At 56.4% G+C, this 14961-nt stretch overlaps 2 protein-coding genes across 2 annotated transcripts; one reads left to right on the top strand and one right to left on the bottom strand.

Moving 5' to 3' along the window:
• Positions 1 to 777: 777 nt before the first annotated feature.
• On the bottom strand, positions 778 to 7841 carry TUBG1 (tubulin gamma 1; the record flags this gene model as incomplete). The annotated part of the gene is made up of 11 exons (XM_079328000.1): positions 778 to 1454; positions 1624 to 1785; positions 2056 to 2208; positions 3503 to 3652; positions 3875 to 3961; positions 4653 to 4779; positions 5361 to 5440; positions 6220 to 6288; positions 6552 to 6719; positions 7234 to 7346; positions 7556 to 7841. The coding sequence occupies 11 exons, from the start codon at positions 7839 to 7841 to the stop codon at positions 1257 to 1259; spliced, it is 1593 nt and encodes a 530-aa protein (XP_079184126.1). The 3' UTR covers positions 778 to 1256.
• Positions 7842 to 7887: 46 nt separating this feature from the next.
• Positions 7888 to 14484, top strand: RETREG3 (reticulophagy regulator family member 3). Its single transcript, XM_079328008.1, has 9 exons — positions 7888 to 8099; positions 8533 to 8639; positions 9781 to 9811; positions 10867 to 10993; positions 11664 to 11748; positions 12127 to 12264; positions 12723 to 12802; positions 13136 to 13268; positions 13751 to 14484. The coding sequence occupies exons 1-9, from the start codon at positions 7900 to 7902 to the stop codon at positions 14182 to 14184; spliced, it is 1335 nt and encodes a 444-aa protein (XP_079184134.1). The 5' UTR covers positions 7888 to 7899; the 3' UTR covers positions 14185 to 14484.
• Positions 14485 to 14961: the final 477 nt, after the last annotated feature.

Genomic DNA, 14961 nt, shown 5'->3' with positions numbered 1-14961 from the left:
GGGGGCAGGGACTGCTGTCCCTCTGGTCATTGCCAGGCGACCTTTGGCATTTCACCAAGAGCACAGGCAGCTCCAGCTCCCCGGCAGCCCCTGGCACTGGCTGCCCCGGCGGGGGGAACTGCCCCAGCCACGGGGGCCGCTGCCAAAGAGGGCGTGGGAGCCCAGGCTGCCATGGTGCCTGTATTTTTAGTCGCCTGCTCTGTGCCCCAAAGGGCAAGAGGAAAATGCTAATTTTCACCTTGGGCTGCCTGGGCTTGGGATGGTGCCAGCACTGCCCCTCATCCCCAGCCCATAGTCCAACTCCCACAGGTCAGGACCAGAGCTGCTGTGTGCATTTCACCTGACACTGTACAGCCTCAAGCCCACGTCCTTCCTGGTGCTGCTGTCTCCTGCCTCAGATCCTGAGTGGTGAGGGCACCTCCAGCCCCTGACAGCCCACCCCTGCACAGGGCCTCATATTCTGTAGAATACCCATGTGGGTGCTGTGTGCTCTGCGGGCAGGGCGGTGCCGCTCCCAGCCCTGGTCAGCCGTGCCGGCAGGTCCTGCCAGTATTTCTGGCTCTGCTGCAGCAGTTGCCCAGTGCTGCCTGGGCCCTGTGGCATTGCCAGCCAGGGCAGAGCTGGCCCTGCACACCCCAGGATGTGCCAGTGAGCAGCAGCCATGGTTCTCCTGTGCCATGGGGCCAGCTGGCCGGCCAAACAAGGCAAGTACCAGCCCCAGTTCTCTGCATCTGGCTTCCCTGCCTGGCTGTTCAATCTGGAGTCACGCAGGCAGCATCAGTGCAGGAACAGCCTTTATTAAAGCAAAATAACCTACAAAAATATAGATACAGCCCGTGCCCCAGGCCTGATCTGGCCAAGGAGGAACAAGGCTCCTGCCCAGGGCAAGGACTAGCTCAGCCACACGGAGCCTTTGGCCACAGGGGTTGTGTGCACCCAACTCACGAGGCCAGGCCTGTTCCCAGCCTCAGGGTCACTCTCCTCTTCCTCCTCCTTCCAGCAAGTGTTGCTCCCACAGGCAGAGGTTCCCTCCCAGCAGAGCGCGCAGCTGCCCCAGTCCTGTCCTGGGCCAGGGCACACGGTGGGGCGGGGGCTGACCCCTCTGAGGAGCTGCAGGCTCCCTGCAGAGCGTCCCAAGGGCTCTGCCTCGCCTGGCAGCGCTGAGCTGAGGGTGAGAAACGTGGGCACGGCAGAGACGAGCCCTGCCGGCGTGCGTGGGGGTGGCCACGGGACCTTCCTGTCTGCTGGCAGGGCACTCACTGCTCCTGCGTGCCCCAGGAGATGTAGTCAGGGCGTGTGGCTGCGTGATACTCATCGATCAGCTGCTGCACGATCTCCCGCGAGTTGTCCAGCTCGTCGAAGTTGTCCTTGAAGATGTCCTCCTTGCGGAACTGCTCCAGGAAAGCCTCCCTCTTGCGCAGTTTGTCGTACTGCCGGCACGTCCGCTCAAACAGCTGCAGAGCAGCACGGGCTCAGAGGGGCCAGAGCTCCCCAGGGACCCTTCCCAGGAGAACCCTGGAGCAGACCTGAGCCCTGCTGGGAGCCACCCACCCCCGTCCCTGGCTTTGTGACAGGCCCAGACTGAAGAGGCACGAGGTGTGGGGCTGCAGGGAAGGCACTCACCGAGGAGATGTTGGTGTGGTTTGCCATCATGAGCCCGCTGACGCGGTGAGCCGACGGCAGGTAAGGGGATTTGCGGGACAAAGCCACCTGGATGCTGGCAGGGCCCCAGGGGATGAAGTTGGCCAACTTCCTCTCCCGGATCCGCTGCAGACTCTTGTGAACCTGGTGGGATGAGAACAGCGAGGGGCAGCAGGGTGAGGGACAAACAGCTTGGCTGCAGCAGACCCAGGAGCTGCTCCTCAAAGGAGGCACAGCCATGGGAAGGTGGATTTCAGGATGGCTGCAGCCTTTCCATGAGGCTAAAGCCCAAACAGGAGCAATCTGAAGCCAGCACTGCCTAATCTCACCTCAGAATCCCTGCACAGACAGTGACCATGCCCTTCCCTGGGCCACCCCATGGCCATCAGTACCTGAACAGCCATGGGAACTCACCTGTGTAGGATCCACCTCCCCCTGGATGATGTTGAGGATGGCAATGTAGCAGTGGTTGGTCTGCCTGTCTCGCCCTGTGGACACCATCACGTTTTTAGGCTGCAGCAACCTTCTCATCACGTCCAGGACTGTGGTTTTCCTCACACTGGCCACCTGCACAGGCCAGCCAAGGGTCAGAGGGAGCAGGTGTGCTGCTCCCTGCCCTCCTGCTGCCTGGTACACACACACACACACACAAACACAGAGGAGCAGGGGCAGCTGGACAGAGATGCCCCTACCCTAGGGATGGAGTCACATGCAAAGCCACATGCAGGACAGGGAAATCCCAACACAACACAACAGGCACAGCCAGGCCAACAAACAGAGTGTCAGTGGAGGCTCCAGCATGGGGACTGTCTGGCCCCCACCCTGCAGCACAGCAGGGGCTGGAGGTGAAGCTCAGCTGAGAACAGAGGAACAGGGACCAGTTTTATGTTGTTGCTGTCAAACATGGGTCCTGTCCCACTGCCAGGCAGGGAGCAGTGGGGGTTCAATAGGAAAGAGGTTCTCCACTGCATGCCCTCCCTGCCTTGCCCAGCTCTGAGCCATGGGCAGTCTGGCCACTGCCCTCTCTGAGTGCAGTTGGGGCTTTGCCCAGTTGCTACTGGCCAGGGGGGCCCCAGCCAGGGCCAGCACCCAGACTGCCACCAGCAGGGGCAGCTGGGCGAGGTGGCAGTCCCCTCCATCACTGGTTGAGCCATTGGCTGAGCCCTGTCTGCACTCCTCCCTTGGAGGACAGATCACACACTGATACCCTTTTCAGAGCCAGCAGTTTTTCTGATTTGCTTCTCTGAGAAACATCCTGAGGAAATGCACACAAGGAGAGGAGAAGAGCAGCTGTTAGTTCCTTCCGGACCGTGGTGGGCCGCTGCAGGTGAGCACCTCCCGAAACAGAACTGCCCCAATGGCACCAGGAGGGCTGGGGACTGCTTAGGGACAAGCCAAACACAAGGAGCAGCACTTGAAGTGCAGAGGGGTGGCAAATTCACTCATAGATTGAGCTTCAGGAAGGGGCTGACACCTGTAGCCCACCATCAGTGACAATGATCATTAGTGTTTGGCGCCAAACTGCTGATGCCAGTGGACGGCTCATGGGGGTGGCAGAACTGGCAGGGCCACTCTCCTGGCCTTGCTCTCATCACTGCTAAGGGTGGCTTTCACCAGTCCTGACCAAAATGATCTCGACAACTACCCTGATGCATGCAGCAGGTAACCCAGCACAGGCACAACTGCCTGCTCACACCTGATTCACTGCACATGCGGCAATCACGTGGTGTGAGCACATGGGCCTGGGATTTGGGACGTGCACTGACAACTCACACTGAGATGGGGCTGACAGATGCTGCAAGGTGAGTGTGGCAGCTTCTCTGCCCTTGGGGGAGGGAAGGAGAGCCTGGGGCTGCCTTACCGACTGGTCGGTGGTGAGTGGCGTGTACCCCGTCATGAGGAAGTGCAGCCGGGGCGTGGGGATCAGCGAGGCAATCAGCCCAATGAGGTCATTGTTCATGTACCCGGGATACCTGAGTGTGGTGGTGCTGGCAGACATGATGGTGGAGACCTAGGGGAGAGCACAGGGTCAGCAGAGAGCCACAGAGCGTGTCAAAACCTGCCTCACACAGACATGCCAAGGGAAGCTGGGGCGCCTGGAAGGGCACAGGACCCTTGCTCACAGCTCCAGGGTGCCCATCACTGAGCCCAGCCCATGAAGCAGGTTCAGACTCAACTGAACACAGCAGTGAAACCCCATGCTGGCTTCTCCTGAGGGAAAAGTCCTTCTCACCAGCTGGTTGATCTGCGAGAATGACGGGTTCTGAATGTGCAGCCGGTCTGTCGCGATCCGATTCAAGGCTGTGTTATCCAGAACCACCTGCAAGAGAAATCTGGCTCTGTGAAGGGCCCCTGAGGCAGCTGAGGAAGGGCAGTCCTGGCCATGTGTCCCAGGGCACTGGTGGTCCAGCACAGGCCCTGAGTGAAGCCCTCTGCACAAGTGCCAGACACTTGAAACCACAAGCTGACTCATCTGTGGCACGTAACTGACACCGTCAATGGAACCTCTTCCCTCCCTCCTGGTTGTGCTCCCCATGCTCTCCCAAAGAGTTCTGCCCCTGGGCCAGCACTGCACAGCAGTTCCAGCAGCTCCAGTGCAACTGCTCCTTCACTGCCTCATGCAGGGACCAGCTGCAGGAGATGAGACCTGACCAAAGGCCCTGGTCAGGCTGAAGGTGCTGCCTGGCTGGGGATGTTGTGGCCGCTGCAAATGACACAAATGTTGTGTTCAGGCAGGGGCTGCAGCACAGCTACACAAAGGAAGCACAGCCAAGTCCTCACTGCTTTGAGTCATGCTGGATCCAAGGCAGAAATGCCAGGCAGCTCTGCAGGGGTTAACACCAGTGAGGGAGTCCCTGTGCCCAAATCTGCTCGGCCCTTCTGTTGGGGGCATGTTCATTGCTGCACCTGGGGCTCACAGGCACACAGTGCTGGCCCCAAGATGAGCTGCAGTTCTGAGCTGTGGGGACAGAGCCTTCTCCTCAGGGCTGGCTGCACCACAGGCCTCTTACCACACAGTCAGCATTCTGGGTCAGCCTCTTCAGTGTCAGCAGAGAGTTGTATGGCTGGACTACAACATCGCTCATCTCATCCTGGTTTGGGAACACGGAGTAGGTCTCCACCAGTTTCTTGGGATACCTAGTGAGAAGTGCAGCATCTTAAGGGTTAACACCATCAAGCTGCACTCTCCCCTCCCACAAGCTGCCTTAGCAGTCTCCAGGGCTCAGGACAGGATGAGTCACCAAAGCTGTAGCCAGAGTGGCTCCCAGGGAGAGAATGTGTCCCAGCAATGCCTACCCCAGCAGCACAGGAGCAGGCTGCCAAAGAAGCTACAGAAGGAGGCTGAGCCATCCACAGGCTGATTAAGCAGCTGCTCTCAAGTTTTTCCAAGAGGATGCAAGCTCAAACAGGCCAGGATGGCAGCTCACAGCCTTCAGTCAGAGCCTCCCACCCTCCCCTGCACTGTCAGGGTGTCCACAGGCAGCTGCCTGATAAGAAAGGCTGAGGGCAGACAGGGCTTGGACAGAACGAGTCCAGTTTCAGAGCCTCTGAAGTCCCCAGGCATATCAGGAGCCAGCCTTCTGCAGGCAGCATGCCAGGGATTGCACAAGGCAGTGTTTGGGTGGGGGTGGTGGCTCTGAGTCAGCGCTCTCCAGCTCCAGCTGCAGGCAGGCTGGGCCAGGCACTGCAGTGTGGGAAGGGGACAGGGCTGTGCTCACCTGTCATTCAGCCTCTCCAGCAGGTACGAGCCCAGCCCTGAGCCTGTTCCACCAGCAATGGAGTGGCAAAGCACAAACCCCTGGAAGGAAGCAGAAGGCAGGTGCTGAAGGTGAAGCTCAGCCCCAGAGCAGGCAGACAATGTGTCACCCCCACTACCTCCAGCAGAGACCTGCCAGACAGGGCCAGAGCTCCTTGTGGCAGGTGGGAGCATGGATGCAGCAGAGACTGACCCCAGCAGCAGCCACAGCTCCTCAGGCCACTCCTGGACCACACAGTGGGATCCACATCTCTGCAACCCCACAAAGTGCAACAGCTGCCCCAGGATTCCTCCCACCCAGAACAGGATTGGAACAGCTCCAATGTCACCTCCAGCCCATCACAGGAAATGGAGCTGCATGTTCTCAGCCCTTTCCTGGGTCCTTCACACCCCTCTCTCCTTCTACAGTGACTGAGGCCAAGCTCCCACTGCCTGACCCCAGGGCAGCTCCCACCTGCTCTGCTCCCACAACAGGCACTTCAATCTCCTGTCAGTTTGTTTTGGTGATGTTCTGCCTTCTCCTGTCACAGCCTGACATGAACACCTGTCTGCACACAGGATAGGGATTCACACGGACAGTGTAAAGAAAAATGCCCCACAACCAAACAGTGAAAGAACTTCTGGGGCAGGTAGGCAGGTGGAGTGGGGAGGGACAGATTTCCTGTCCCTAGATCCTCTCTCTACATGTTCTGTGCTCAGTCCCAGAAGTTCACTGAGCAAGTTTGTGCCCACTTGGTGTCCTGAGCTCAACCTTACAAAGAGCAACCTAGCTGGGAAAACACCAGGCAGGGCCACCAGATCCCAATCCCTTGTTCACTTACTTCCAAACTGTCACTCCCATCAGCTTCTCTGTCTATTATGTCAAAAATATCTTCATGGATCTTTTCTCCCTGCAAGAGAGATTAGAACTGGATTTGTTCCTTTCACACAGAACATGGAGAAGAGCTGCTCAAGCTTGGTGTGAAGTTAAGTCAGACTGGCAGTGTGGTCCTGTGCCCAGGCTGTCACAGGGCACAGGGACACAGTCCCAGGGACATCAATCCCTGCCAGTGTTCTTCAGAAACTGGGACTGGGCTGACATGAGGGAGCCAAGACAAAGCCCCAGGGCTGAAGAGCTGCCCTGTGTCTCACCCAGCAGCACTAGAGCTGGTACCTGTGAGAAGCCACTGGCCCAGTTGTTCCCAGCTCCCCCTCCATGCTCAGACAGGTAGATGTTCTCTGGGTTGTAAAGGTTGGCATAAGGGGAGTTGAGGATGGAGTGGATGACACGGGGCTCCAGGTCCAGCAGCACAGCCCGGGGGATGTAGTGTTCATCATCTGCCTACAATGGGAGCAAGAGGATCTTGATGATGCTGCAGCTTGGTGCCACTTCCACTGGCAGTGTAGGAGCAACCCCCTGGCTGGAGGTGAGCCCCACATGGCAGGGCCTGGTGAGAAAGAGCAGGGAAGGAGAGAGGCTGGTCCTGTGCAGCCAATCCTCAATGCAGCATCTCTGTGCCCTAGAACACTTCCAGTGCAGGAGGGGGGGACTCTTCGTGCTTACATAAGACACTATCTATGGCAGCCACAGCCTCGTGCCTCTGCTCCGCCTCCACAGCGCTTCACCAACAGACCGGGAGCGCAGGCGGGAGCCCGGAGCTGGCTATAAACAGGAGCCTGGGCTGAGCCGCCGCTCCCACCCGCACGGCCAGCGCCCGCCCAGCCGTGCCTGTGCCCGCAGGGGATGTGGAGCGGCCTGAATGGCACAGACAGCCCAGCTGCACCCGCCCGGGCACGGGGACCCGCGGGGACCAGGGCAGCGGTGTGCCCGCCCCACGGCCCGGGGCCGCCGGTACCTGGTAAAAGAAGACATCCTTGCGGTCCGTGCCCTCGGTGGCGAACTCTTCCACGATGCCCTCGGGGCTGATGCCGTGCTCGGCGCAGAGCTGCTTCCAGAACTCGAACCCGACTGCGGGGAGGCGCGGTCAGACGGGCCGGGCAGCGGGACCGGGACCGGGGCAGGGCCCGGAGCGCCCCGGTCCGCAGGCCCCGCCCCATTCGCCTGAAGCCCCGCCCCGTCCAGCCAGGCCCCGCTAGCTGCCCCCCCCCCGCCTCACAGCATCCCGACCCCGCCCGGTGCGCGCTCCCCCGGCCCCGCCACGGCCGCGGCGCGCTCACTCTGGTTGCCGCACTGGCCCAGCTGCAGGGTGATGATCTCCCGCGGCATCGCGGCCGAGGCTCCGCTCCGCTCCGCGCCCCGCCCGCCTCCGGTACCGCCGCGGCTCCCGCCGGCGCCAACGGCACTGCGCGTGCGCACTGCTCCCTTCCGGGGCAGCCCCGCGCACCTCCGCCCGTGGCGGCACCCTGGCAACGCGCATGCGCCCCGGCGGCAGGTGCGGGCCGCGCCTGCGCCAAGATGGCGGCGCACAGGGTGGAGATGCAGTCGGTGCAAGGGGGCCGCCATGGCAGCGGCGGGCGCGCGCGCGCGGCGGGCGGGCGGATGTTGACGCCGTGAGGGAGCGATGGCGGCGGCGGCAACGGCGGCGGCGGGGCCCGGGCCCGGTCCCGGCGAGCGGCAACGGCGGGTGCAGGCGCTGAGCGCGGCACTGCGCTGCCGCCTCGGGCCCTACGAGCCACTGCTGGGCGCCGTGCAGGCCGCGCTGGTGTGGGAGCGGCCGTGCCGCAGCGCGCTGTGCTGGGTGGCGGTGCACGGCCTGTTCTGGTAAGCGGCGGGGCTGGCACCGGCACCGGCACCGATCGTGGCGCTGCGGGGGTCGGAGCGCTCGCGGGAGCTGCCCCCGGGGAGGAACGGGGCCGCGGGTTGGGTCCGTGTCCCGTTCCGGACAGGGGGGATCAGGGAGCGCTGGGTCTGCTGCAGCCCCGTCCGTGCTCCCTCCTTGTAGCTGAGAGCATCAAAGCAGCCGGGAAAGCTCAGCCTGCGCTGTGGCAGGGAGGGAGGGCAGCGTGCCTGGCACAGCAGGGCAGAACTGACAGCAGCAAACCAGGATCACCCCGCAGCTGCCCCCGGGGCACACTGCCTGGTGAATGATAGCTGAGTTTTCCCCCTAAGTGACTGGTTTTAGGTTGGTTTGTGTTACCCCTTCGTGTCTCACAAAGATCTTGTCGGTAGCAACTCATTGGTTTCTTCCCCACAGGTTCTTTGCTCTGACTTCCCTTCGTTTGCTGTTCCTGGTTGCATTAAGTCTCATAGTAGTAGTGTGTCTAGACCAGTGGAAGCACAAAATCTGGCCAGAAATTGGTGGTAAGTTATGTTTTGAACTCATAGCAGCAAATCAAGCCCTGTTTCCAGCCCCACAAGTACAGACTCTGCACTGCCTGCAGTTACATTGTTAAAACCTGGGCCTTTTGCTTTAAGCAGAGCAGAAGTACTGCAGCAAGAGTACTGCAACGTGCTCTTTCTGGAGCTGGAATATTCCAACCTGTGTAAACACAAGTTCTTTTTGTGCTTGTGACACTGGTATTTGTCTTGTAATCCTGAACCACAGGGTGTACGTGACCTAGTGCAGGTTTGAGACAGTGATTCACTTTCTGAGCATTCAGTACCAGAATGAGAAATTGAAGCATATGTGGAACTCGTCTGGATTCCTCCTCAGAATCCATAATAATCCAGTTTAGGATGAAGATGCTGTTGATCAGAGATTTCTTTGGGAGAAGAGGCATCTGAATGGCTGTAATGAAGTTAGTTTTGAGCTTTCAGTAACCAAAGCAGTTGTATCCCTCCTTGGTGACATTAATACACTGATGAACACCCTCATTCCAAGCAGCTCAGGGTCCCTTGGCTTTGCATGGACAGGTTAGTTTGGAGCAGAGTGAGTGAGAGTCTGCATGTTCCCAGGGCTGGTTCCCTGACTAACCAGCAAGTTCAGCTCCCAGCTTTCTGCTTCAATCCATGTTCTCTGTAGTTCCTGGGAAGACATTAAAGCTTTCCTCATTTTCCCAGCTTGGCTCAGGCTCATTCTTAGGAGAGAGTCTGTCCAGCTTCCTCATCCCTCTGATTTGATCTCTCAGAGTGGCTGGTACATCCCTTTCAAGTCCCAGCCTGGGTGGGAAAGTATCAAAAGACTTAAATCCCTGATTCCTCCAGTCTGCAGGCTGTTCTTCCTCCCCAGCTGGTGTGTGCAGGGAGTGGGGGAGAGGGAAGTGGGCAGCCTCTAGAGTCCAACAAGCACCAAGGAGCAACAGGGAGACTCTTGCAGTCCTGTACTGTCACACGTACACACTCAAGATTTGTTATGGAGTGATGCATCTCCATCCTGTAATTACAGTTAATGTCTTTTCCAGGTGTTCCCCAGCTCATTAAAGCTTTACTTAAATCCCAAGAGCTAAGCATTCCCATGGCAAATTCCTTGCAACTAATGTAGTGTCTGTTCTTAATATTTTAGTGGCAAGACCTGATGAATTAGACAATGAGAGGTAGGAAACTAATTGACTCCTCTGCTGTGATACTTTGCTGTGATACTGCATTTTTACCTGCACATGCTTGGGATGTTGGCTCCTTTGGGTGAGGAGGAGGGGGAAGAGGGAGGAGGGAGCTGGGAGCTGCTCAGTGGAAGGCAGATGGAGACCCAGATGCAGTCAGGTGGTCTTGAGAAGTTTTTGACTTGCCCAAACCATTTATTATGCTTTGCCTCTATAACCTCTGCATACACTTGGTTCCCTGTGCCCTGAAGTTAGAGGTGCTGCTTTAGGAGCAATTCCTCTTGTATGGGTCTCCAGTAGCAGGAAAACAGCATTTCTATGGGAATTAATGAAGTCTTCTGAGACTTGATAGGGAACATTTAACAGGCTTGTTCCAGCAGTTGTTTCTGCATAGTTATGATCTGACTGCAGCATTAATAATGGGTTGGGAAATGCTGAGGTGTTGCCTCACTGCTCACACCTGCCTCTCTGGGCACACCTTCCTGCTGCCACTGCCAGGCTCTGCTGGATGTCAGTTCCTGATTAAATCACCTGAGCTGCTGCCAAAAGACAATGTCTTTATTCATTTTTTGTAAAAGGCCCGAGCACAAAAGGAATTGCTCTTTCTAACCTTCAGGTACTTTTGACTAGCAGTTAAGCAGCACTAACAAAACTGACCAATTCAAGACCTCCAAAATAACTGAGTAAGTGAAGTGAGGTGCAAGGCTGCTTCTAGATCTCATGCTGAACACTTGGAGGCTGCAGTTGACCAGATAAACACAGAAAAAGTAAATGGATTCACTTGATTTGCCTCTGCACTGTGCACTCCCTCCAGCAGCATGGAAATTGGTCCAGGCCATTTACTGAAATTCCTGCTCCTCAGCTGCTAGAAGGGCTGTAGATGAACTGCTTTGGGCTGGGCACTGCTTGGAGGGCAAGTGACCCTCATTTCTAGAGCTCTGTGCTGGGTGGGAACAGAAGCAAGCATTGAGACAAGCATTTATAACAAGGGTCTTCAACCCTGACACTGATGCAGCAATATCTGTTCCCAAATTCTGCCTTCACTGCAGCTGGGGCTATGTCCACCCTCGGCTGCTCGGAGTGCCAGAGCTCTGTCATCATTTGGCTGAAGGATGGGTGACTGGGACCAACTTCTTAAGTAATCTCTTCATTTTCAAGAGGCAAAGTCCTGGCAAGGTGAGAATGTTCAGAAATAACCTGTTTGGTGTGGAGCCTTTGCTGACCACGAGGATCCTCCTATGCTGGCATCCAGCACTGGCTGAACGTGTTCCTGGATGGGAGGTTGCCACAGGAGGTCTCCCACAAAACTGTCTATTAGGTGGTGGGAAAGAATGGAAAGCACAGGCAAAATAATTGGGTTGTGGAGGAGGGAGGAGAAAGTGAATGTCAGTGTGTGGATTGCACCACTGAAGTGAAAGCGTGGCTGCTCCTTCTGCAGGTTTCTGGCTTCTCAAGTGTTTGTCAAACTTGTCTCCTCACTGGGTTTTAACAGCTTGAGAAAGTGTATCAAGCTTTTTCTTTCTTCTTTTTTTGAGTTTATGAAAAGAGAAACCTGTATCACTGTGCTTGTCCTCTTCACCTTGAAGAGCTCTATAGTTCAGCCTCTTCCTTGCTGTTGGTGTCCCTGCTTTGGGAATTTCCTCTTGCCCTGAGACAAGCTGCCTGTGGCTCTGAGGGCAGATACCCCAGTATCTGTGCCCATGATGCAGCAGGTGGTTGGACACTGTGAAGGCTTCACCCTGTTTAGAACAACGACTTGACCCAGAATTTGCAGAGGCTGACATGGTTAAGAAGTGAGTGAACCTACTGCTTAACCCTGAAAACTCACTGTCTCTCATGTCTTCAGTTTTGCCTTCTAGTGTGTGGAGTGTTCACTTTCCTGGCTGTCCTGGGCCGGTATATCCCTGGGCTCTTGCTCTCATATTTGCTGTGTAAGTAAATCTCTGTACCAATACAGACTTACATGTGAAAAGAGATGAGTGGGTGCTGAATGTCTGAGGAATGGGGCTCAAAAGAAAAGCTTGTGTGAATGGCTTTAAAATTTGAAACAACACATTCTGCCAGGAATGTGGTGGTTCTTGACCAGGACTCAAAGTCTGGTCTGGAGAGAACATGTCTGAGTGCTTAATAACTACAGAGCTGAGCACTAAAAGGTTAGCCTCTCAATTTTATTGAATTGGCAGAGGTGATGGCACCTGTTCTAACAGCCTCCCACAGCGCTGCTCTCAGTGCTGCATCACAGAACGGGCAGGATGTTTGCCAAGCAGCATCCTGAGCCACCTTGTAACCCCCATCCCTGCTGCCTGCAGTGCTGTGGGTGCTGCTGTGGCCCCTGGCCGTGTACCACAGGCTGGGGCAGCGCCTGTCCCTGCGGCTGGAGCCCGTGCTGCGGCGGCTGGACCTGAGCGTGCGCGGATACGTGACGGCCAGGCAGCGTGACAGGCAGCGTGAGTTCTGTGCCCTTCCTGCCCCCAGGGCTTTGCACCTTGATCTCTGACACCTGAAAGGGGCTGTCAGCAGAGTCTCCGGCCTTGGTGGGTGGTAGGGGCTGCATGTCTGGAGTGGCAAATTCTTGGAACTGACTGGGGAAGAGAGAGAGGCGGTTGCGCCTCTGCAGCCGCCTCCTAGGAAGCAGCTGTGGTGGGATTTTCACAGCACTGAGCTGCTCCAGTTCTTGGCTGCCAGAACTGTGAGTTCTCCCTTCTGGAAAAGGGAGGAAAGGCTCTGTGCGAGGGAGTTCTAAACATGTTCATCTCAGAAAAAAACCTGCTATAGCCACAGTCAGAAATGATCGTGGCTCTGCTGTGGAACAGAGCTGGCTCTGCCTGTGCAGTTTGATGTTTTCTGGTCCTGCACAGAGCCTTGGCCCAGCAGCAGGAACAGCTTTGTGTCTGGTTTCTAACAGTGCGTGCCCGGGCCCTTGGGCAGGAAGCCACGGACGATGGGAGTGACAGCGAAGAGGAGCTGGCTGCATTCTGCCCCAAGGTAAAGGAGCTTCTGGGAGAGGGAAGAGACAGCTGGAAAGAACAAACCACACTGTGGGGACATGCAGCATCTGGCTGTGTGTCAGCACAGTGAAGCTGAGAGTGATGGGAGAGCAGATGAGGATATTGTCCTTTCAGACAGGTCTTTCCCATTCTGTTCCACTAAAGAATGTCCAGAACTGCTTGTGCCAGCTGCAGTCTTCTAGACTGTGCAGGTACCAGTCTCCCTTGAGAGCCAGGTTTAGCTGAAGGTCACTCCATCATCTGTTTTGTCTTGAGGCATGGAATAACCTTTCTAGTGCTGATGTTTTCAATTTTATCTTCTGTTTCAAAGCTGGATGACTCCGTGGTTGCCAAGGAACTGACCATTTCTGACTCTGAGCATTCAGATGCTGAGGTTTCCTATACTGAAAATGGGATGTTTAACCTTTCAAGGGGCCAGACACCCCTAACAGAGGGGTCAGAAGGTGAGAGGAAACAGCTTCTGGAAGGTGTGGGATGCCAAGCAGGCACCAGTGTGATGGGTTGGAGGGAGGATGTGTTACCTCCCATCATTGAATTCTGGCTGTTTGATGTCAGCCTTGCTGCTAGAAATGAGCTGCAACTGCCTGTTTTGTTCAGAACTGAAGCTTCTCCTTCATTCCTGTGGTGCTTGAGTGTAGTGAGGGCAGCAGCTCTGCAAAGGCAGACCCAGCTCTGCCAGTCTGGCTGTGGGTGCTGGTGCTCCCCTCTAGCAGGTGGCTGCTTCAGCACCTGCATTCCTTGCAAGTGAGCTGGGAGGTGAATGGAATCTGCACAGATTCCATTGGGATGGGGGGAAGGAAATGTTGGAGAGAGTGTAATCTGTGAGCACCCAACAGTCTGCCCAGGGGAGGTGCTGGCCCAGCTCCTGCCTGGGCCTGTGGGTGCTGGTGAGTACTGGCATTTAAAGCACTTCCTTCTCTTCCAGACCTGGATGGTCACAGTGATCCAGAGGAATCTTTTGCCAGAGATCTCCCTGACTTCCCTTCCATAAACCCAGAAGCACCTGGCATAGAGGATGAAGATGACACCAGCATTGGGATCCCCAGCCTGGCGTACCGCCCACAAGGGACAGAGGATTTGCAGCTCCCATATGAGCAGGAGGAATTTAGCACATTGCCATCAGTGCAAAATCTCACCAACAATATCACTGGCTTTGTCACCCGGGGCATGATCCAGCTGGCACTGTCAGGAGCCTCTCAGCCAGGCCCCTCACGCAGCACCAATCCCCAGAGAGGGGCAAAGACTCACCTCAGAGCAGCCAGTTTGGACTTGGACACTGATGCTGAAGGGGATGACTTTGAACTGCTGGATCAATCTGAGCTGAACCAGCTGGATCCCACTGGCTCCCGGGGCCAGTAAACCATCCTGTCACTTCCCTCTGGTTTTCTGTTGTGCATCATGGAGGGAATCTAGAAGGAGAAGCCTTGCACAGTTCTTTCAATCGTCTCCTGTGAGTCTGAGTGATGTGACAGCCAGTCCTGGCTGGGTACAGCACTGTGACTTGTGACTCTGTAGCCTCGCTTGGATTTTAAAATAAAGGACACTGGCAATCTGTAGAGAAGAGGCATTGATGGGATAGCTCCACAATCACCCTGCACTGTCTGACAGGATGCTCCAAACTTTCTCTAAGACAATAAATCTGGTGTCTGCAGCTCTCAAGTTCCAATGGGACTGACAGCATTGCCGGGAACAATTGTGCACTGAGTTCTGGCACCGAGGTGTAACCAGGGGAACAGGATGGAGCCCCTCAGACATGGTGTCTGGGACTTTTAATGCTGTTCTGTCTCAGACAGCTCCTAATATGTGCACAAATCCAAGTCTTCTCTCCCAGCAATATCCAGCTCCAGGTGGAACCAAGCCCCTTGTTCCATTGTGGATGTTGTGCAGCCACAATGTTTTCCTTGCACTGGCTGCTCCCTCGTCTCCAGCTCCTGGTGATGCTGTTTTGTAAGAGCTCAATGGCAATAAGATTCCTGCTGTGACCACCAGACCACCTGCAAGAACATCTACGTGTAGCTCCTGCTCTTGTGTTGCTTTTCTGAACTAACAGCCTTTGTTAACAGCCAACTAACACTTTGCTGGAAACCCCTGTGCTGCTCCAGTGCGTTCCCGTGGGCAGGGCATCCCCCAGCAGTT

This window comes from Erithacus rubecula (assembly GCF_903797595.1).
Source record: "Erithacus rubecula genome assembly, chromosome: 27".
NCBI classification, from domain to species: Eukaryota; Metazoa; Chordata; class Aves; order Passeriformes; family Muscicapidae; genus Erithacus; species Erithacus rubecula.
Note: the sequence above shows the minus strand (reverse complement) of the source record. Positions and strands in the feature narration are given on the sequence as shown.